Here is a 24,146-nt window from a genome sequence, read left to right on the forward strand (position 1 = left end):
ATTTTTCAGTGTTTAGATTTGTTTTCAAATTTATTTTTTCTCTCATTCCTTCCTCATGTCACTTAATCACAAGCAGCAACCTCCAGTGTTGAAAAATGAAGCCAATGTGGAAGTGCAAATTCCTGCAGTTCATGGAGTGTCCACTAGAGGATGGCTGCAGGAACACAGGAAGTCACATACACACAACAGGTAAAAAAGCTGTTTTTACAGCATAAATAAACATGTTTACAGCCTGATATAAAAAAGGAAATAGGTCTGATTAAAAGACATTAAGAAGACGACATCACATAAAAACAAGTCTGTAAAAGTACATTTTAAGAAGGGATTTAAAAGAATTGAGGGAGTCTGCGAGTCTCCTCAGGGAGGTCGTTCCAAAGTCGAGGGGCCCTGACTGAAAAGGCCCGGTCACCTTTAGTTTTAAGTCTCGACTTTGGAACGACCAGGAGGCCCCCACCTGAGGATCTAAGACTGCGGGCTGGCTCATATGGTGTCAGCAGCTCTGTTATATAGCTTGGAGCGAGCCCGGTCCGTGCTTTAAAAGTAATGAGTAAAATCTTAAAATCGATTCTAAAACATACAGGAAGCCAGTGTAATGAAGCTAAAATTGGAGTGATGTGATGTCGTCTGTTACAACCAGTAAGAAACCTAGCTGCTGCATTTTGGACTAGCTGGAAACTGACTTATTCGTGATTCCGGAAAAGAGGGAGTTACAGTAGTCAAGTCGGGAGAAGATGAGGGCGTGGATGATCTTTTCAAGGTCTGGTTGGGTTAGGATTGTTTTAACTTTGGAGATGGTGCGTAGATGGAAGAAGCATGATCGGACAACTGTTTTGATATGGGATTCAAAGGTGAGATTGCAATCAAATGTTATTCCTAGATTTCTGGCGGTGGGTTGGACATTGGTGAATAAGGGACCGAGGCTGCTCTTTGAGATATGAGTGGTGTTTGGCGGGTTGAATACTATGATTTCAGATTTAGAATTGTTCAGTTGGAGAAAGTTTTGTGCCATCCAGCAGTTGATATCGTTTAGGCAGTTTCTGACAGCAGCTAGTCTCCTCACGTCCTCAGGTCTCAAAGGAAGGTATATCTGTGTGTCGTCTGCATAGCAGTGAAAGGAGACTTTGTGGCGTTCAATTATTTGGCCAAGAGACAGCATATAAATGGAGAATAAAATGGGACCTAAAACCGAACCTTGCGGTACACCACAGGTAATGTTAGAGGTAGAGGAGGAGTAGTTACCGATGGTGACCGCGAAGGTTCTTTCTAAAAGATAAGAGTAAAATCAGCTAAGTGCAGTATCCTTTAAACCAACCCATTTTCTAAGACGATCAATTAAAATTGTGTGATCAACAGTATCAAAAGCTGCGTTAAGATCTAAAATAATTAAAATTGTGCCCTCCCCTCTATCTGTTGCTAAAAGAAGGTCATTGGTTACCTTGAGGAGGGCCGTCTCTGTGCTGTGACAAGCTTTAAAACCGGATTGGAATTTCTCAAAGAGGTTATTTTCAGTCATAAAAGATAAAAGTTGTGTTGAAACCACCTTTTCTAAAACTTTTGATCAAAATGGAAGTTTTGAGATTGGTCTAAAATTGTTAAAATCAGTGGGATCAAGGTTGGCTTTCTTTAAAAGTGGTTGGACCACAGCATGTTTAAAAGCAGAGGGGACTACACCTTCCGCCAAAAAACTATTAATAATGGATAAAATACTGGGTCCAACTGTGTTAAAAACCTCTTTGAGAAATGTTGTGGGAATAAAATCAAGGCTGCACGTAGCTGATTTCATGTGGGTTAGAATTTCAGATAAAAAGGTCAAGGACACCGGCTTACAGTCTGTAGTTCATCCCTGTGTGTATTTTTCATGTTGGGTTTAGTTTTCAGTGTTTTATTTTGTAGTTCTTGACTCTGTGTTATCATGTCTCGTGTTACTTCCTTTCCTTTTTGATTGGCTTCACCACCTTCACCTGTGTCTTGTTTGGCACACCTGTGTCCAATCATCCCAAGTCTATTTAGTGTCTTTCTCTTCCTTTGTTAAACCTTCTATGTGTCTCCTTCTTCAGTCTTTTTTGTTTCTCCCTGTGTTTGGACTTGTTTTTAAGAAAGTTGCCATTTGGCAATTTGTAAAACTGATATTTAGAGTCTCAATCTGAATAATTTGTGGATGTTTAAATTGAGTATTTATTGCAATCGAGCTTAACTTGCAGTTGGTGAGAGTCGGGCTGTGTAAGGTGTCCCTGCTCGGGGTATCTGGAAGTCTGAGCCAGCACCTCGACACAGAGGGAGCAAATTGTGAGCCTGGATCACAGGCGAGACCAGCCTGCAATCTCCTAGTTCGCCCAATTTGGACCGAAAAGAAATAAAATAAATTTTTATTTTCTACATTTCCCTTCCATACACATGTGCGAGGGTCTGTGTGTATGGGATCACATGTAGAGAACATGGGAGGCTTATGTGTTTTTATTCCTCCAAAGGCATGAAATGAAACTACTCTCATTGCCGTTATATCTTATTGAAGGTTGACAGAGGTGATCTGAGAAATGAAACTATAACGTCTCCTCATATTTAACCATGTTCTACTTATCGTACTTCTAGTGATTGGACCTGAAGGAAAAGAAAAATCAGAATCATGTTCAGACTATTGGGTTAAAGGTAAAGGTGTTATCAGGAGGCTAAAAATAGAAGTGGAATAAACATTTGCTGTGCCTCTGTTTGTCTCCAGGTCCGTACATTGTTGGTACTGTTGGATAAAAGCCATGCAGGTGACCAATGGGGTTTTTTGTTGTTTGGATGATGGAGTCCAAGTGAATCTTCCACATTGACAGTCACCAAATTGGGGGAAAGGCTGTGAAAACCCGCGTCACCCTGCAGCCTGTCTGCTGCTGCAACACTTCCTCTGTGAGGTCAGAGGGCAGACGAGCCGTTCAGCACGGAGCGGTGGCCTCACACACACTACACGTACCGCACTCACGTTCTCAGTCACTGGCCGTGAACCAGCCGGGAAACATGACAACAACAGAACATGATTCATCTGTTTTCTGAAACTCACAAGAAGATGTTATTTGACCGTTATCGTCATTTCTTGATCTGAAATGGCACATATGAAAGATTTCTGACAATTCTCAAACCAGGCTATTTAATCTCGTCGTGGAACTATTCACATTAAATTCCCTCCATTCATAATGTTGTTGGGATCTGTGACAGACTTTCTCATTGCAGGGATCATCAATGAATGGTTGCATTGATATTTCAGATTTAAAGTGCTGTGCTTTGATCAAAATATAACATGAATCAAGCACCAGAGGAGGTTTGTGACCCTGTATAAACCAGCTCTCTCAGAACACTCCATTTTGGTGTGTGTGTCTCTTTAAATGCAATGACCCCCCTCTGAGATTTTTCATAACATGTCCCTTTTAATGCAACATCTCAGGTAAAGAATTGAGCAGAGATAGAATAGAACACCCTTTGTGTGTGTGCTTTGTTGGCACCATGCTAAGTATAACTTTTTCTGTCATTTGCACAGGTTTAGGGCCAGACAAAAGCTGAGCAGTCCTTCTGATGTGTGTTTTAAGACAATGCAATCCTCATAATAATCTCACTGTTTGAAGGAGCTCAGGGGGGAGACCCAGCGAGCAGGGAGACCCCACACTGACATTTAGCACGTGTGCTCGCTCTTCAAGTTTTATTGTTCTTAGCCTGTTAAAAATAAGAGCCTTTTACAGAGTGGTCGCTCAGTGTTTGTTTCCTGCTGGGGAAAAGGTCACATCTGTAAATGTAACGAGGTCATTATCGACTGGACCGAGCCCAAACAAATGCACTCATATTATCAGCCTAGTATATTCTTAAAGTTGGTGCACCACCTTTTGAGGTTACAGTTCAGGCAGTAAACTTGTGGACTATGTATTTTCAGGGTGCAGCAAAAAAAAAAAGAAGAGACACCAGACCAAACAATACAGACGAGCTGAAGGCCACCCTGCATCTCAGTTCTCTTAAACTCTGTCTCCTCACTCTTCGCTCCTCGGCCGAACCGGAAGTAGTTTTAGACCCGCCATGTTCAGGATCGTCCCAAAGCTCTTGTCACTGAACGGAGGAGAGAGGAGGGAGATCCGAGGAGCGATGGCCGAGGATACACGAGAGCTGACTTTGCGGAAATCTTTTTACACACAGACACGCCCCCTTATTGAATATCACTCATTGATTGGACGCTGCAGCGGATCAGACTTCAAAGAAACTTGTCAACATCAGCTGAGTTTAATAACGGAGAAAAGACGGATATTAAAAATACATTTTTAATTTTTGAATTAAATTACAGGACAAAAAATACTTTTTCCTGATATTTTAATTATATGACCTGCACATGTGTACTGACCAGGGGCCCCAAGCAATGGCCTGCCCTGCCTGTTGACAAGCAGCGGCTCTGTAGCTTGGCTGTTATCTCCCAAAAACAATATTCTGCTGCTACAGCTACCATGTTGTGTGTTTGATGGATTCTCATCACATATTTAAAGTTTTTTGAATTTTTTCTAAGATACTCGAGATCTGTCGGACATTAAATCCGTCCTAAACGGACAAAGACTGGAAGGTGGAAAAGTCTTCCCCTCTGCTGCTCCTTTCCTCCGACCTTATCATTTTATTCCAGTAAGGTTTATCACACAGCTCCTCCTTGTCTGGAGGGAGAAAACACATCACTGAGGTGTTGTAATATCTGGTTACCGGCAACCAAAAAATGTCGACCATGGCATTTAAAATCAGCTTTGTAGTGCGTAAGTTTACTCAGGTGTACAGGCCAAGAGCGGAAACACAAGGCTGTAACCAGGAAGTCACATCTCGAGGTTCAATCTGCAACTATTGGAGGCAGGATGGTACTTGTCTGCATCAGCATGAGCATAGAAGTCTTTGTATACGTGTGTGTGTGTGTTTGTGTGTGTGTGTGTGTGTGTGTGTGTGTGTGTGTGTGAGTGTGAGTGTGAGGTGAGTCAGGAGACACACCCTGTACCTGGACTTAGTCAGTGTGTCTGCGGAGAACGGAGAAAAACTCAAGGTGTGTTCTCAGCTGGCCCTCGGGCTGCTGTTTCTCCTGAACAGAGGTGACGATGAGGAGGGCTCGGCAGAGTTAACACACAGCCTGAAACACTGCCTGCAGGGCATCTATTGTGTCTGTACAGGGAGGGAGGAGCTGTGTGTGTGTTTGAAGAAATGTGACGTTTTGTGGATGGAAAAGACCACCAGACACTGTTAAAAACACTGAACATCTTTTTTATGAACCAATAATGAAGTCTTTATCAAATACAGATGATTATACTACACATATTTCTAACATTATTACAAGGCCTCTGACCGATATGAAGTTTTTGGGGCCGATACCGATATCGACATTAGGTAGAAAAAAACACAGATATGATATATCGGCTGATATCTTTCAGTAGAAAGTAGATAAAGATATACACATTTATTGTCTTGATCCCTCAAATGCAGTTATCAAACACAGATGGAAAATAAATGTGCATGTACATGCGTTACCACTTGACCCTCTGGAGAGTGATGATGCTTCTTGTAATCAATACAGCGCCCTCTGCAGGTGAGAGAGAGCAGCTAGTGTAATACAAAGAAACTCAAATGAAATGCTCTTTGACTGGTTGATAAATCGACAAATATGGGCGCTTATCTGTGATGAAATTAGTCGATACCGATACTCACTTGATACGCTAAAATCGGCTGATAGCGAGGCGGAACAGCACTGTGTGTGTATGCATGAATATTGTAATTCAGTGTGAATTCACACACTGGGACGTCAATATTACACGGTTACAGATGCAATGTGTCAGTACAAAAGGTGTACTGACGACGGGTTTTCTTTGCAGCCCAGCAATCTGGTTTTTGGGAACATCAGGGACACAAATCTTAGAAACTGGAATACTCACAGGACTCCTGCTCTGAGCCACAAGGATCCTGTGGCTGCCTTCAGAACAACTTCCTGTTCTTTCCTCCCATGAGGTGGTGGGTTTTCTAACAACCCACCATCTTTGAAATATCGGCTGGCTGATTGATCGGTCGAGCTCTAATTATTTCTGACATTGTAGATATAAATCGATCCTTTTCATTGTTGTTGTTGTTGTTGCTCTGATTGTCTCTGAGATGGTTTGAATGTGTACATGGTAAATGGATTTGAGCTTGTGTTGTGCTTTTCTAGTCTCCTGGCTCCTCAAAGCACTTTTACACCGCAGGTCACACCTTCACATTCACACACCGATGGTAGAGTATATGAAGAGACCATCAGAAGTAACTAATCAATTCATACACATTCAATGTATCTACATTTGATTTGAGCTCAGTTTTAGATTTGTATTTGAGGTGTATTACCTCTCATTTAGTGTGTTTGTTTGTAGCACCTTGGTTTTTCTGTTTGTGTGTGTGTGTGTGTGTGTGTGTGTGTGTGTGTGTGTGTCTGCGTGTGTCTGCCTGTGTGTGTGTGTAAGTATGAGGGTGTGTTGATTCATGAAGTGAAGGGTGTGGAGGTGAAGGGTGTGACTCTGACACACACTGTATCACACCGTCCAGGTGAGACGGCGTTTATAAAGCAGCTGCCAGGCAGACACACACACATTAAGAAACTCAGATAACAGCTGATAGGATCATACACACTTTCAGGTGAGTCTCACATCGACGGACAGTCACCCGGCTCGGATTTTACCCTACTCGGTTTCTGATTACTGATTTTTTTTATATTTTTTTTATGATCTTTTTTTTCAGACTTTTTCAGCAGAGGAACACAACATGAGAATACTTTTACTCCTGGCTGGTAAGATTAACTTCTTTATCTTTCACTTACTGGTGCATAGAGTCATATGGAAACTTTCCACACCTGAATCCTTTGAAGTGTAAAGTATGCAGCTTTATGATCACTACTGAGGAGAGAAACTAAGCTCTATTGTCTGCAGTGAAAGCCTGCATACTGGTCATGATTGTACACGTTTTGAAAACCTTGGAAGGAGTTCATAATTTCACAACTGTTCAAAAAACTTTCCCCTCCCTGCGTCGTTTTTACTTCTGTATGAAATAACAGAAAACGCTTGGATTTCTTAAACAAAGAAACAAAGAAGTGCAAAGCAGTAGAGCTTGTTAGTCTCAGTCTTTTGAGGACATGCGATGCTTTGCTCTGACTTGTTGTGAATCCCAAATAGGCATCCTTTAATTTGAATTACTGTTTCTACACGTTTCACTGAAGGTGTGAGAATACAGAGAGGATTAATGTTGAAGTAGGAAGCTCAAAGTTTAGATCTTTGGATCGACTAACTTCATCAAATCTCTGATCTTTTCTAGAATGAAAGTTATGGGATGGGTGCATTTCTTTTTTTCTCCATTCATGTGTTATGATTTGATCTGGTTTAGTTTTGTATTTTTGGTATTTCAGTGTTTAGATTTGGTTGTTTTAATTTATCATTCTTCCCTGTGTTGCTTGTTTCCCTTGTTTGATTATATTTCCTACTTTGGTCTTTAGTGTGTTGCCTAGTTTCAGCCTTTTTCCGTAGTGAGTTTTCTAGTGATTTTTGACCTTGCTTGCTCCTTTTGGATTTGTTTGCCTGGTTGATTGCCTTACTGTGTATCGACCCGGACTGTTGTTAAACTCTGCTTTTTTCTGAACTCAGCAACGTTTGTGTGAGTCTGCGTTTGAGTCCCTGTTTCTATCTGGTTCTGATAGGATGACAACATTTCCTGCCCAAATCATGAAGGGAAACTCTGTCAACGCTCCGTCTGTTTAGAACGAGTTTGAGCAAAAGTTAAAGAAGCATCATGTTGGTTAGGATTGACGGTGTTTAAGGTGTGTGAGGAGAGGGGGTACATTCTCAGAGTGAAGGTTAACGGACTGATTAATAACTTATAATTAGTGGATTGTATTGTAACTGTTGGGACTCGTAAAGTTTGATTATTCAACATGGAATAGTCAGTGTTTATGAAAGGTATATGATCAAAAGGAACTAAAGTAACTCCCTTTTTGTTCCTGCATCCGATCGGGGCCTGAGAACGCTGTGTTTAAAGAATGTTGTGTTTAAAGAACGTTGTGTTTAAAGAACGTTGTGTTTAAAGGAGACGTATTCTGAAAAATCCACTTGTACAGTGTTTTTGAACATATATCTGGGTAACCTGAGTGTCTACTGACCCACAAAATGTGAAATAAACCCATCCAGTCCTTTGTTTGTGGTCTGCATAAGTCTTACAACACAGAGAAAAATGCTCTGTTTCAAATGTGCTCTCCTTGTGATGTCACAGTGGGATTCTGATAAAAAGAAATCCCCTCCCCTCCCCTGGTATCTCCACCCATGGACTCCACCCCCAGCCTAGAGCAAAACTTTTGAGCAGGTCCTCCATTTTTATTCTCTCTACAGAGGAGTGATGTCTACGGGGGGGGGGGGCTCATTGCATTTAAAGAGACACACACACCAAAACGGAGCGTTCTGGGAGAGCTGGTTTATACAGGGTCACAAACCTCCTCTGGTGCTTGATTCATGTTATATTTTGACCAAAGCACAGCACAGATGTTTCATTTAGACCACAGGAGACTGTTTGAAAAGGTGGAGAAGGGGGATGATATGTCCTCTTTAAGGCTCAAATAATCAACTTTAGAAAAAGAGTTTAGATGAGGATATTGATGCTCTTCATTTCTAATTGTGCTCCATTCTTCCTTCCAGCTATCGCTGCAGCATCACAGGCCCAGACGGACTGCTCTCGGGGGGCTTGTTACCCACCCCCCAATGACCTGCTCCTGGGCAGAGCTGACCGGCTCTACGCCTCCTCCACCTGCGGCCTCACAGGCTCCGAGGTCTACTGCACCCCGTATGAACAGGTAGGAAAATAAACATCAGGAAGTGTATTTCATCACTGCAGGTTTTTGGAGACACTTTAATGTCTTTCTCTTAACCCCCTCCCAATCTTAGTTAGTTATCTTGATACTGGGAGACTTGTTCACAGGTGGAGGCGACTTTGATGAGTTAACACCTGAAATCAAAATGCAGCTCAAGAGGCAACCAAAAGCAAATTAGCATTTTTTTATTGATATTGGCTCATATAAACTCATATCAGTTGGGTCAGAGTACACACACACAGTCACTGCCTCGGACAGCTGTGTTCACCCGGACCAAGCATGGGTCTGTACGTGAGGGTTTGCACCATCATGAGGGGAGGTGTGTAGAGGTCATGGTGAACAGATGCTCATGTAACAGTGGTGGCTTTGGCTGGAATATCAATTTATGAAACTGTCTGGTTTTAGTGCCAGAGCAGCCTCGTGTTGCAACTGTACTCTTTGCCCAGTGTTTGAAAGAGCCGTGCCAGCAAACCATCTGTCTGCTCAGCAAAATCCTCCCCTTACTGGACTTTAATGCTGATTTGGAAATAATCTTTAATTTTGCAAAGCAAAGTGCAAGCAAGTAAGCAAGAGTTCGATTTCTTGCTCAAATAAAAGAGAAAAGTTGATGTGAGTTGGATCAGTGTTTGATTGTATTGTCTGTTAGCAGACATTTTCATAACTTCACTGGAACTACCCTAACCCCTAACCCTTTTCTTTACTCAATTTTCCTTTATTTTTCCACAAATTTGACACTTCATAATCTCCCCAGAGTAGAAGGAAACTCATGTGCCTCAGCCCCCTTCACAGATAGAAGTCGGTGCTCTAAGAGAAAGCACCTGAGATGTCAAAAATAATTCAGAGGACTCCTTCACACAGGAATCAGTGACAGCAAATTTATTCAGGTGCAAGGGATAACGTTTTGACCTTAATTAATTTTCCATACGTGATTCATGCGCTCCAGGCTTTTCTTTGGATTCTGCCTGTGTGAAGGAGTCCTCTGAATTATTTCTGACAAGATAATCTTCATTCAAATTTGAATTTGAAATGTCAGATTTCCCCCAGACAAAAAGTGTTTGATGCATATTTTAAATTTTTTTTTGATTTTTGTACAGCATTTAAGCAACGTCATGGTGTAATGATAAGAGCGATGGTGCAACATGGACCAAGAGGGCAGCAAAGGTCGAGAGCTTGACTGTTGCCTAATGCAGCTCAGAAAGCTGCTGCATACAGACCTTTATATAAAAGTCTTTGTTTACAAATTAATTGTTAGTTCAGATTAAAGATGTAGAGGTTAAAGTCAGGGTTGGTCATTTTCTCCAGATCCACTTTTTAAGATCTTGGTTGAAATTGTCTTTAGGTCCTGACAGACATTAATAAGGGTTAGTCATTTTTCTAAAACTAGCATGATTTTGAAAGTAGCATTCCTTCAGTGCGCCGTCTGCACCCACCCCCTCCCCTCTGTGCTCCCTCTAAAGCATTGATTGAAGTTTTTACAGGTTTACAACTGATACAGATGATGGTTTTTCTTCGTTCCTTTTTCAGAGAACATGAGTTATTAATGTCTGTCAGGATCTAAAGACAATTTCAACCAAAATCTTAAAAAGTGGATCTGGAGAAAATTTTAGTTATGTCAACCCTAAATCCAAATCCAGCCTGAAAAACAAAGCAGCAGTGAAACACAGGCGAGTTAATATTTGTGTTTACGTTAAGGAAATCTTCATTCCTGACTGGGTGTGAGCTGTGTTTATGACGCCTCAAGGAACAGATAACTCTCCTCGAATGATCAACACTTTCCCCGTTGCTTTTTTTCTGTTACCTGTGCCGACCGCACCTTGCCCAGACAGGGAGCGGCAGGAACACTCACCTGTATCTGCGAGCTGACACACTGAAACAAACACACACACGCATGCATGACTGGAGATAAAGAGTAAGACTTGTATAGATGAAAGCATGCTCAGAGAAACCTGTCCCATCTTGTTAGGTATGCTTCACCACTGAGCCAGATTTTGTAACAAATAATCAAACAAACACTTTTTCATGTCAGCGGTCTCCGACAGAGGTGCTGTACTGAACGGTTTAGTGGCCTTTGGTTACCATGTGGTATAGAATCTCACTGGAGAAGTCGAGTTTGATGCTTCAATGAAAATTTTTTACTTTTATATCAATGTTATGTGTAATCGACTTGACTCAGCACAGGAGCTGGTATCACAATTTATTCACCTCATCAGTGCTTCTATTTGCATTTCTCTATTGTGGGATTTTCCACTCATCCACCAGAAACTCCAGAAAATTGGAGAGACTGCACAGGGTTTTTTCTCCACTTCTGGACGAGATTTCGCCCTGCAAGTTTCTGGTTCTGGAGAGTGGTGTCTCCAACCCTAGCCTCTTTTATCAACATCCGGCAGTAGACATAAAGAAACAACATCGATCCTTCAACTCTGTACCCCTTCATGCAGGATGTGCAGCCTTGTTTGTTTTTCAAAGGTACCCATCAGCCTTTGCCAGTGTTATTCACCTTCCTGCTTTGAGCCACAAGGATCATGTGGGCTGCCTTCAGAGCAACTTCCTGTGCTTTCCTTCCATGAGATGGTGGGTTATCTAACGAGTCAAAAGTGACTCACGATCGAGTCACTTTTGGAGCCAGCCTCAAGTGGCCATTTGAGGAACTGCGTTTTTTTCCACCCTCGCTCTGTTCTTGTCACCCAGGGGGGTCTTCACATGTTTGAGACACGTTGCTGGAAGGGGAAACTTTTTCCAGGGCCAAATTGTTGAAGCGCAAAGTAGTGAGTGAACTTTCCCCTACAGGGCGAGCGGCCACGGTCTTGTGTACCAGGGTGGCAAAGACCCAGCGTAGAGGGCACACCAGCTGTCGGTGCATTCAAAAAACATACCTCATGTCTTCATAAAAACAACCGAGATGGCATAAAGAGTGGAAAAACAGCTCAATTACTGCGAATTTTGAGGGAATATTTGGGCTGTCTGCTCGCATATATTTATAAAATCTAAAGACGATTCGACTGATTCTGGGGTCCCAAGTTGTTTACCAGCTCGATCAAATGTTTTCTATTTCACAACCCAGAGAATATAATTTGACCATTATTGATTTTCTGTGTCTCTGTCCACCATTTCAACTGGCTCAGTGACCGCTTATCTACCTGGCACAGAAACGGGGCAAAGAGACAGATTTAGAAGTTAGCCTTAGGTCCATGGGTCAGTTTTCAGGACATTACAGTTATATAACTCTAAACCAACACGAGTAAATTATATCAAATGCACTATTAGACCTGATTTGGGACTTTTTTTTTCTCTTTACAGAGGAGGATGAAGTGCTGTCCCTGCGACTCCAGGAACCCAGACGGTCCACAGGCTCACACCCTGAAGGATGTCCTCGCCACATCGGGACAAGACAGATGGTGGCAGTCCAAGAAAGGTGGGGAGAGATTCAAATAAACAAAGATTCAGAAACAGAAAGAAACAAAGATGCAAAGTGTCTTTAAAGGTCACATATCCTCCTCCTTTTCAACCAGTTTAAATAAGTCTCAGAGCTCCTCAAAACATGTGTGTGAAGTTTCTTGTTCTAAATCCACTCTGATCCTGTATTTGATCATGCCTATAAACCCCTCTATTTCAGCCCTGCTCAGAACTGGCTGTTTCTGTGTCTGTACCTTTAAATATGTAAATGAGCTGTGCCTGACCACGCCCCCTCTCTGGAAGGGCTTGGGTGTACTCGGTCTTTCTCGTTCCATGTCCTATTGTTTACGGTGAGAAGGCAGACTCAGAGGGCAGAACAAACACCTAGCTGTGTGAGTGTCACCCACCTGGGGGAGGGGCTACTGCCCTTTGTGATGTCATGAAGGGAACATCTCCAAATGGCCTGCTTGAGCACACATTTTCTGAAAAGTGGAGCAGGAAAAAAGTTTTTTTTTTCTTCATAATTGGGGGTTTGTAGACAGACTAGAGACACATATTAGTGTTAGAAAAACATTCTGAAAGACACTGAATCCCAAAAATGACACGTGGATGAACGCATATGAAGTAAATATACTGATGAGCACTTTACACAACATCCTTTGACATCATTGCACAAAAGTGTGTGTGAATGTGGCGTTGTGTAAAAACACTTTGAGTGATCAGAAGATTAGAAAACCAATATTTAAGAACAGTCCATTTTGTCCATTTGGCAGAAATTGCAAGCTGGAACGAGGCTCGTCATGAACAGCGTTTATTTGTCCCGATCTGCTCGTCTGAAAAATGTAGTTTTTTGTATCAGATATGAGTCAAATGTTTACAGTTGAGTCAAATCCCACACTCAGTTTGAATGAATAGACTCAAGACCTGCAGCTCGTTGAAGAGTCAGAGCACATCACAAACATCTGGATAATTCTTTCTGAACTGACAGGAGCTCCATTTTTGTAAAGGTCTTGATTCTCTCTCCACAAAATCAAGGATCCTGTAATCTGTAACAGGGCTCAACAGCGCCCTCTGTCTACAGGATACCCAAAGAACATCTTCATGAAAATGAATTGTGTATTTCTCTGATAGAACAAATCAGTGAGTCTAAGTCCAATGATTATTTGTGGTGAATAATGAGAGTGTTTGTTTGTTTGTTTGTTTGTCTTGTAGAGGTGGAACCCGTCACTCTGGAGTTGGACCTCGACAACCTGTTTCAGCTCGACAACCTGGTGCTCAGTTTCAAGGTGAGACCCGGTTTACACATAACTGTCCTGTTAAAAGTTTATAAAGGTCACAATGCATCTACTTTTTTTAAGGTTTTTGCATCTCTGCTGTTACATCCTGTACACATCATCACATATCAATTTTAAACTTGAAGTATTTAATTTTTTTTTTACTTCTCCCTCTCTCTCTCTCTCTCTCTCTCTCTCTCTATCCCTCTCTCTCTCTGCAGGGTCCTCGTCCCAGTGCCTTGGTCATAGAGAGGACACAGGACAAGGGCAAAACTTGGCAGCCTACTCTGTTCTTGGCTAAAGACTGTCAGAAATCTTTCCCCGGCATCCCAACAGCAACTCCTGTTGACCTGGATCAGACATACTGCTACACACTGCCCCCTACTGAACACAACCCCTACCAAGATCATACAGTAAGAGGAGCTCTCTTTAAAAAAAAAACACACACACAGTTTGGTACAAAATGAAGGAAACTGTCTGTGATGGAAAGAAAGAAAAGAACAGAGTGTAAGAATGTTTGTTTCTCTCCTCCAGATCCAGTTCAGCCCTCTGCGTCAGTATGCTTATGTGCCAATTCCCAACAGCCAAAAAATTGAAGGTAAGCCATGTCAGCCGTGAAATATTCTCAGAAGAAAACTCATTAAAAAATAGAAGTGTCTCTGAGTGACAGCTGTCTCCTTCACAGACGTGTCGGGGATAACGGGGCTGAGGCTGAAGCTGCTGGAGCTCGGAGAGGTTCCTCGTCTGCCCGGCAGAGCTCTCAGTAAGTTCTTCGCCCTGAAGGACATGAGGGTGATGGGCAGCTGTATGTGCCACGGACACGCCAACAGATGCCTGCCACAAGCTTACAGCTACGGTATCCAGGTATGTAGGACAGGTGTTTGAGAATTTGTACATTCTGGAGGAAAAGATACACAACACATCCTCCTGCTTTCATTATGAGAAATACCCAGGGTGTGGTCTCTGGTTAAGATAAGCTAAATAATTTCCCACAAAGCCGGGGTAAGTTTCTCTCCAAGTCATATGCATGTAAATCTAGGAGAAGAAAAACCTCAGATCTTTGGTTTATGCGACAACCAGGAGATCCTTCTCCAAGAAGACCTCATGCCTACCCTTGATATCGGCCCTGATGCATGCATCAAATTAGGAACAAAGACAGATGTGTTTGCTGAACATAAGGCAGCTAAATAAATGCTGTGTAGGGGCCTTGTTTCCACCAAGAAGTCCGGTTCAGTAAGGTCAAAAGTTGGTAATGGTACCAAAGCACCCGATCTGTACCGTCCTACTTTGTTGCTACCCTTCTGCTGGGGGGCCAAGTGGACCGATCCAACGCTAAAGGGTGGAGTTAAACACACTGCATATTGTTTTTTTATTGTTTAAAAAAACATCACTTCCTGTGTGACAGCGGTAATAGGGTATAGAGGATATTATTGCAAATAATGTCAGGGCGTATCACTGCTACTTGGACGACCTCCCAGGGGATCATTGATTAATGTGTCATCATTTTCTTCTTCCTTGAATTTATTGTCGGGCTTCACATTGTGTCCCACTGCTGTGATGTCACACTTTTACATAGCTGACATGGCTATTGTCATCCAGCTTACACCGCGCTTACCAAGTAAGGGTCTGGTTGGTCTGTACCAAACCAGACCCAGCTTGAGGTCGCTTAAGGTTGGTGGAAACAGGTCTTTATTTAACCCTGATAGCTACCTGCCTTGAGTGCCTAAAACACCAGGATGTAGCACACCAGGATCCCAGCTGACCTCGCATTCAACATCTATTCACATGTCATGTTTGTTCTCTTGCAGGTGAATCCTCAGTGTGACTGCCAGCACAACACAGCCGGTATGAACTGCGAGCGTTGTGCTGATCTCTACAACGATCTGCCCTGGAGACATGCGGAGGAGGACAACACTCACACATGCCAACGTAAGTCTTCCATCACACCTGAGGAGGCTGTCATGTCTCTCTCAACAGGCTGCTGTACCACCTAATGTGAAGACTCATACGGCTTTCTTTCACACCTGCACATAGGCCCTGAAATTCTCCTGATATTTGCAGGAGGGGGCTGCATGTGTAAATGCAAACAACCATTTTTTTCACTCTTTAGTGGACAGCAGTTCAATGTTTTTTTAAGCATCTTTTGTAACATTTCTCAGAGAGCAGTTTTTTTTTTAAGCATCTTTTGTTCTCCCCTTCAGGCTGTGAGTGTAACAACCACGCCCAGCGCTGTCACTTCGACCAGGCCGTGTACGAGGCCAGCGGGCGGAGGAGCGGAGGTGTGTGCGAGGGGTGTCTGCACCACACGACGGGACCCAAGTGCGACCGGTGCGCTCCAGGATACCAGCCGAACCCCCGCAGCCAAATGGACCGTCCCGACGCCTGCACCCGTAAGTTGTGGAAACTGAAATGTGGTGATCTTTCTAAAATGTTGCAAAAAAAGGATTAGATGTGGATTCAACCTCTTTGATGGAGAGACTCGTGTTCGTGCTGCTTTCAGGTTGTATCTGCAGTGCCGAGGGGTCGATAAACGGGGGTCAGTGTGACCACAACTCCGAATCCTGTCTGTGCAAAGCGAATGTTGAAGGACCCCGCTGCGACCGCTGTAAGAGAGGATACTACGGCCTGAGTGCATCCGACCCTCTGGGCTGCTCCAGTGAGTTATCCAACTCTATCACACTTTGACATCATTATAAAAAACTGCAAACACAACCAAACCCCAACTTATCCTTTTTAACCATTTTACCATGGCAACCGTTTTCCTCTAAAGTCATGCACAGGGTGGGAAGTTCAAATGCTGTTGTCGTCCAATATTTCAGGAAATAATCACAAAATCATTCATATTTTATCACCAGATTGATAAGCAACTTAAAAATATGAAAACTTCTTTAAATTCACTGCAGAAAAACTAACACATGTTTTTCCTAATTTAGTGGCTTTTTGTCTAAAAAACTAAAAAAAAATCTAAATAAACTAATATCAAACATAATCAAATGACCACTGATGCACCATGGGGGATGTGATGTACGCAGGCAAAAGAAATCCAAAAAGAACAAAGAAAATCGTGGCTGCTGCTGCTACCATAGGCCCACCCAGGTGCATGCTGGTCCTCTACCTGCCTCTTACTTAAATAACCTCTGGTGCCCACAGTGTTACCCAAATACCTAACAAAAATACTAATGCAAAAACTAAATTTACGAAACAAATAACTAGCAAAAGAAAATATTACCCAAAATCTATTCTAAAAAAAGAAAACGTGTTGAATAATTAAATAAAAAAACGAATTCTAACAACAATTAAATAGCTCCAACACCTAACGATTGTAACCTTTGCTCTCCAGAGTGTTCCTGCTCTGTAGACGGCTCGTTGTCCGATGCTTGTGACCCGCTGACCGGACAGTGTCTCTGCCGTCCTCACTTCCACGGACGAACCTGTGATGTCTGCTCGAAAGGCTACTGGAAACCAGCGCTGTCAGGACGCTGTGAGCCCTGCGGCTGTGACCCGACCCGGTCCTATGGTGACACCTGTGACCAGGTAAGAGAAGGGGACTCTAAAGGGGTTATCTCAGTATGTCAGTGCTGTAAGTTATTGAAAAAGTGACAGAAACATTTTGACGCAGAGATTAAGTTTGTGTTTTTTATCCTCACCAAAAATGTCCTGATGGTTTCTTTGGTTTCTTTGTCTTCAGGTGACAGGTCAGTGTGAGTGCAGACCACGCTTTGGAGGCAGAACATGCACCGGGTGTCCTGATAACTCGTATGGAAACCCTCTCTTCGGCTGTCAACGTAAGTCAACCTTAATATTGTGATTCTGTCAAACTAAACATAGCTCTGACATGAAGACAATTATATTCAGGTGGCCCCTCCTCCACTCTGACAGATATAGTCTCCCGCTGTGAGGTGCATGTGTGAAAAAAAACTGGATCAGGAGGATTTCAGGGGCAGTCCTCCATCAATTATCTAGATATTATCAGGAGTGCATTTGCAAAACAGGTATAGGCCGTCTCTCTAAATAAGTTACAAGCAGAGCGCACACACAGGTTAATCCTTTCATACTGAAATTAAGACACATCTCCAGCCTGCTACTGTAGCTCAACACGTTTGACTCCTTTAGCATTAAACGGCTTTAGCACTTGGCTAATTGAACTCTCTGATGTGGACTGATGTAACCCCTGATTGTTATGAAACAGACCAGTCTGTCTTACATCACAGAACGAGGAAATGTTTGTCATGATCCCTGTAAACTATGAGCATTAAAAAATGTCCTTTATTTTAGAGCCCCTAAAAAACGAGAGAAACCCACCAACTCTCTGAGGACCCTCTTAATTCCCTCTCTCTTGTTAAGGCTGTAGCACCCTAACGTTGCTTCAAATGTTTCCATATATCTTGTTTTCGATGTGTGCCTCGGACTCATTAAAAGCTGTCTTGTTTTGCATTTCAGCGTTCTTGTCGGTGCTGCAGGTTTAGCTGTTTACTTAGTTTGAAATGACTGATTACTGGGTGGTGATGGGTGTGTCACTGACCTTGTCGCCCCTCTCTCCCCACAGTGTGCAAGTGCGATCCTGAAGGAACCCTTCCAGGAATGTGCGACAAGAATACGGGGGCCTGTCTGTGTCGGCCGGGCGTCATAGGGACTCGCTGTGACTCGTGCAGCAGAGGACGCTGTGACTCGTTCCCCTCCTGCGAGTCCTGTCCTTCCTGCTTCTTCACCCTGGACGCTCAGCGAAAGAACTTCAGCTCAGCTGTAGAGAAACTCTCTCCCGGTTTCCCCTTTCTTCCTGGAGTTCCTGCAGACTTGGGGCCTCGTATCTACACCATGGAGACCACTCTGAACCAGATCAAGGACTCCTTAGTCCTGCCAACCATCAGCACCAAACAGATCGACGATGCACTGGCTGAACTGGACAAGCTCAGGTGAGGGACCACGGGAACATTTGCAGGAATCTACTTACACTAATCAGCTGTTTGCAAAAGTTTTCCATTGTTATTGTGATCTTTTGTCCGACTTTTTTGCGTCTAATTTCTCTAATTTCTTTTATTTAATTTTCTCTCAGATGTATAACCGAGCAACCTTTTTTTTATGTCTCACAGGGATCAGTTGGACAAGGTTGATGCAGACCTTCCCCCCGTGACCAGAACTCCTGGTTTGGACTCAGAGCTGGACAATCTTAAGGCTCTGCTTGACCGCCTCAGTGAGGAATACAGAGACAAGAAAAAAGCCTTGGAGCTTTCCCCCGGTTCCGACAACTCAGGTCAGAAATATGGACACATTAGTCACACTTTGTTAAACACATGGATTGCAGGTGTAAGATTGCACCCCTGAATGTACTGTGATGATGTCTGATCTCACCATCGACATTACCCTCATACTTACGTCGAGTCTTTCTGCCCCTCAGGTGCATTTACAGTGATCAAGAACGCCTATGACGAGTCTACAGACGCAGTGAAGAAAGCAGAAGACACCAAACAGACGCTGCAGGAGTCGACTAACAACAGAGACGAGACCAAGGATCTGTATAACAAAGTGCAGCCGGCCAACACCAAAGACCTGGACAAACTGAACCAGAACATGGCCTCCAAACCGGACCTCACTCCTGTAGCCAAACAGGTAAATCTCACAAATCTGTCATCATAAAGAGAGGTCGTGTAGTGCTGAAGATGATCACATTTTGGCCTCTGATTGTGACCATGGGAAAGCTCCAGATGTCACATTATGAAGCATCAAGGCACCCCTAATATCCTAAACCCCTATCTCTGGTTTTTGCACTTTAAAACACTGTGTACGCTCTCTGTGTCTTTTTCAGGTGTGTGGTAGTGTTCGCACGGAGCCTTGCACCCCGCTGAAGTGTGAGGGGGGAGACTTGTGCCCACCGGAGGGAGCACCGCCCTGCAAGAAGGGGGAGAAGTGTGTGGGCGCTCTGCCTCTGGGCAAGAAGGCCGACGTCGATGCCGAAGACGTGAAAGACAAATTGGACAAGCTCACAGGGAAGATCACTGATGCTGCAGAGAAGGTAAAAAAAAAAGAAAAAAAGACACTCTGCTGTGTTTATTCAACTTCTTTCAAACACCCAGGTTCACAGCTGCAGCGTTTATTTTGATACTTTTCTCGGTTTTAAAGGCTTTATATGCGAATACACTTAAATATAATATAAATCAAGTATATCCTCTGAAAATAACTCTGTGAGTCATGACTGTCTACAATGGGTGTAACACCCGAGTCCCACTGTCTGTGATGTTTTCAGAGTTTTCAGAGTCCTATCTTCAGTTTGTTTACATCGCCGGGACGGCCGGCTGACTCCTCCCCTCGTGTATAAAAGTTGTTTAATTGAGGGACTAGAGAAAAGAAGAATAACATACTGTACTCACTGCTTAACTGTGTTTCTAGATCACGCTCATTTCAGGTAAATTTACATGCAGTGTGAAGATACCAGCATAGTAAAGATCGCTAGCATTAGCATGCTAACACAACAATGCGGCGCGAGTTGTTTTGGTTTCATGCTGGTACTCAAGGGCGACATCTGCTGCGTCAAAAAATCACAGATAAAGCCTTAAAGCATTTCCCATTTCTTACAGCTCCAGGATGCACAAGAGGCAACCAATCAGGTGAGAGATACGGCAGAGAAGCTATCCGACAAGATGAAAAAGACCCGAGACGATCTGGAGGGAGACTTGCAGGAGACGCGTGATGTTGTGGAAGAGCTCAAAGAGTTTCTGTCAGGTAAACACTGTTTTTAGTGTAGAACGTGGCAAAGTTAGAATTTAGTTTTATTGGATTTGATGTGAAGTCAATATGCTTCAACATTCTGGTGTGTCTTCACAGACCCAGGTTCCAACCTGACCAACATCAAGGAGGTGAGCGACTGGATCCTGAAAACCAAACTTCCTCAAAATCTGGCCGCTCTGAATAGGAAGGCGGATGAGCTGAAGAATCTGGCGGACAATCTGCCAGACAGTACATCGGTGTTGAAGGACGCCGAGCCACTGCTTAAAAAAGCCAAGAAACTCCTGGATGATGCCAAGGATGCCAGGTGTGTTCTCTTCCCATTTTTTATCCCAGATTTATGTCGTGTATTAAGATTCTACAATTCTACAATTCACTTAGCAGACGCTTTTATCCAAAGTGACGTACATCAGAGAGTAAGAACAACACAAGCAAGGATCTAGAAAAAAAGGGAACAATGTCAGTACGAGCAAACGATCAGCTTTGAGTCTGATTGGACACACAGGTGCTGACAGGAAGTGACCAGAGGCAAAGCACAACATTGAGGGCAGTTCTTGAGAGCTCTAATCAGTATAGAAACCATCTTATAAGTCGTCTTTATCAAACAAAAGCCATCGTCATTACCATCATCATCATCAATAATATGGAGACCATCATCATTAAGTTAGTAGGTATTCATGAAAGAGCTGGGTCTTTAGCTTTTTCTTAAAGGTGCAGAGGGACTCTGCAGATCACATGGAGTTTGGAAGTTCATTCCACCACCGGGGGGCGACAGAGGAGAAGAGTCTAGTCAGAGACTTAGGACCCTGTTGTGAAGGTTCGATCAGACGACTGCCTTTCATTGGCAGAGCGTAGTGGGCGGGGCCTACACATTGGTACTCCTTGATTTTTATACAGCTGGTCAGCGTAGAAGAGCAGAAATATTTTTTAAGCCGCTCCATCCTCCTCCGTCCTCTCTTGAGTCTGATTGCTCTGTGTATCTTTTTTAGCACCTCACTTATTTAAAGGTTTTTCCCCCTGGTTTCATATCCACAGGGACACCGCACTGGGAGTGAAGGGAGACGTGGACTCGCTGGTGTCAGGCTTAGGCACAGTGGAGGGCTCCATGACTGACCTGGAGGAAAAACTGCAGGAAAGCATGGACAAGATAGAAAACCTGACCAACACCCTGACCACGGTAGGCAGCACGGAGACGTCAAACAGTGCATGCCATTGTGACTTAATCGCCTGCATAGCTTTTACTGAGCTGTAATGTGCTTCTCCTTGTGCAGGCTAATGATGCGCTGACTCCAGCAGAGAAGACACTGGACGATATAACAACTGTAATAACGCCGTTGAAACCTCAGCTGGATGAGCTTAAAAAGCTGCTGGACAACGCAAGACCGAAGGCCAAAGAAGCCCAGGACAACGCAGACCAAGCTGTGGACGAAGCCGATGATGGAATGGAGGTGAGAGACCGGCTGGTTTGGCCAAATTGAAAGCGATTGGTAGTCTTCACTCAGTATGTTTACATGTTACACAGTTAAGTGGAGTTATGGTTACAGCTCGATTGGGCTGTTTAACTGGACTGCTGTCCTTTTCTCACAGAGGGGGAATCGACTTATTGATGGAAGTATGTCTCAAGGTGCCAATACGCCCCCTTTTTAGCTAGTAACTGTTGGACCTTCTTCATATTATGTTACACATTAAACAATCAAAGAACAAGTTAGCAAGCAGCAAACTGTTTTTTTGTTGAACGGTGAAAATAACTTAACAGCGTTGCACATTTTGGCAAAAACTCCATGCTTTACTTTTAATGCAAATGAGATGCACCCCTCCCTCATGCATCTATGACGATATCATTTATGCTGTTCAACTTCTGGTTCAAAACCCGAGGCCCGTTTGGAGCCCGTTTTGGGGCCAATTGAGGCGTATCCATGCAAGAGTAAATCGACCCCCAGCGTGTGTTAGTCCAACTTGGAGAAAATGGACTTCAGTCAGATTAACATTTTTTTCATGCATTTTAAAACTCCAGTTTGACTTTTCCACCAAAAGTGTGAAACAAAATTAGTCACAGCCTTTTGAGCATGATGATTTTTTTTTAAGGTCAGTCGTTTCTTAACATGCGTCATCTTTAGCCTGAAGGTCATTAAAAGCCTTGAAGAGGTTTCAACGATTTACTAACACAGAGATGTGTGTTTGCAGGACCTGTCGACGTTGGAGGATCAGCTCGGCCGTCTTAAAGACAAGGCTCCAACCAGTCCTCTGCCCGGAGATGTAGAGGATCGACTGAAGAAACTGAAGGACGACGCCGGAGTTCTGGTAGACACAACAGACAACATGATGAACTCTCTGGAAGGTAAGACAGCGAAACGGCAACACAGCACGAGTCCCTTAATGTTCGAGGGGCTTTTGTCTGTCCCTCTGTCGAAATGTGAAGTGCATGCTTTTATTATATTGGATTGTTCTACTAATTACATCGGCTGTTTGAGGGTATCATTTTTTTCTCCATGAGGCCTTGAATGTTTACATCAACACTCTGCCATAAAATATCAGCTGCATTCTTTATAAGCTGCATAGGAACGCTAAACCCTCTCTCTCTTTTTTCCAGGTAAAGCAGATACCCTGAGGACACTACAGGACGAGATCCTCCAGAAGTCACTCAACCTTGAAGGACTCGACGCTAAGGTGAAAGAACTGTTGGCCGATCTTCGACTTCATGGCACTAACCATAGAGAATGCAAGGGCTGAGAGTTGCGCACCCCTTGCCCTCCAACCCCCCCCCCCGTCTGTCTATGACCACATTATCATTTCACACCAACCTTCAACCACATCTACTGTTAGAAAAAGTGTTTTCTCTAGCACTATGACTCTTCTCTGTCACATTGCAACTCTTGTGTTGCATTTGTTTCTAAATTTGAAGAAATAGCAAACAATCATCATGGACGGAATAAGACAGTAGAAAGGTTCAAAGAGCTTTACAAAATACTCCTCACCTTTGCAGTTTAACATGTACAGATTTCTTTGTAGATTTTCAGACAATATTTAACCCCAAAGTGCAAAGTTTTTTTCCCTCATGTAGCCTAAATAAATTCAATGAAAATCTAACTGTTATCATACTGTATATGTAACCAAGGTAGCCATATGACAACATAAATCTATTCAATTTTTTCCCCATTTTCCTGAGAAAAGAAGAACATTTTTGTTGTTTTCTCGACATCTCAACTCTCTTATCTCGAGATAACAAAGCTGGTATTCCCGTTAATTTCTCAAAATGTTTAGAAAGTTACTAGAATTTTCTCATTATCATGTGGAAACCAGCGTTGTCATCCAAAGATCTCATGAAAAAACAACCTAAATGTACTCGTTATCATTAAGAAAAAATTGGAATAAAATCAAATGTGTGGATACTTGTCCTCTTAGAGCTTCCATATGTTGCGTTATGAACCTTTAAAAAGTTACAGAAAACATAGTCTATGATGGTGGTCCTAAACGAGAGTTACGTTTGTAACCACGGTTCTATGAATACAGTCGCTGGGGAATCTTGGCGAGAAGACTCTGTAGGGCCATGTCTCGTGATGACGCAGGCTATTTAAGCTACGTCATGAGTCACCACAGGTCACATGTGACTTTGTTGATATTAAATACTCGACCTGTGCACAGACGAGACGGATATTATCCAGTTTTTAGAGCTGCCTCTTGTGGTCAGGAAGATGCAAAGATGCAAATATCACGCTAATGCAAAGAAACGAGAAAAGTCTTATATTCTGTAAACATAGTTTTTTCCTTACTTATCCCAAATCAGAAAGTCTTAAATTCCATTGTTTCAATTGCTCTGTTGTTTTTATGATTTAGTATTATATGTGGAAAAAGACCACCAAAGGCTTCGGACTCTGTAATGGTTCCGCAAAAACTCGACACACACT

General features: G+C 43.0%; 1 protein-coding gene across 1 annotated transcript; it reads left to right on the plus strand.

Annotated features, from left to right (window-relative positions):
- The first annotated feature begins 6,538 nt into the window (after positions 1 to 6,538).
- lamb3 (laminin subunit beta-3) lies at positions 6,539 to 24,055 on the plus strand. Its single transcript, XM_020648402.3, has 23 exons — positions 6,539 to 6,642; positions 6,745 to 6,793; positions 8,682 to 8,836; positions 12,152 to 12,266; positions 13,460 to 13,533; positions 13,743 to 13,934; positions 14,056 to 14,119; positions 14,207 to 14,385; positions 15,330 to 15,450; positions 15,723 to 15,911; positions 16,022 to 16,177; positions 16,862 to 17,055; positions 17,210 to 17,306; positions 18,068 to 18,434; positions 18,612 to 18,772; positions 18,917 to 19,128; positions 19,325 to 19,531; positions 20,094 to 20,238; positions 20,341 to 20,548; positions 21,277 to 21,418; positions 21,513 to 21,689; positions 22,426 to 22,579; positions 22,832 to 24,055. The coding sequence occupies exons 2-23, from the start codon at positions 6,769 to 6,771 to the stop codon at positions 22,969 to 22,971; spliced, it is 3,474 nt and encodes a 1,157-aa protein (XP_020504058.2). The 5' UTR covers positions 6,539 to 6,642; positions 6,745 to 6,768; the 3' UTR covers positions 22,972 to 24,055.
- Positions 24,056 to 24,146: the final 91 nt, after the last annotated feature.

The sequence above is a fragment of the Labrus bergylta genome, chromosome 5, assembly GCF_963930695.1.
Source record: "Labrus bergylta chromosome 5, fLabBer1.1, whole genome shotgun sequence".
NCBI lineage: Eukaryota > Metazoa > Chordata > Actinopteri > Labriformes > Labridae > Labrus > Labrus bergylta.

What these genes read in the sequence shown, in the direction of transcription:
- lamb3 (XM_020648402.3), top strand. Translation starts at nt 6,769, where the DNA reads ATGAGAATACTTTTACTCCTGGCTG. An exon ending in ACCCCTACCAAGATCATACA is followed by an intron (nt 13,935 to 14,055) that starts GTAAGAGGAGCT and finishes TCTCTCCTCCAG; the next exon opens with ATCCAGTTCAGCCCTCTGCG. An exon ending in AAGCCGATGATGGAATGGAG is followed by an intron (nt 21,690 to 22,425) that starts GTGAGAGACCGG and finishes GTGTGTTTGCAG; the next exon opens with GACCTGTCGACGTTGGAGGA.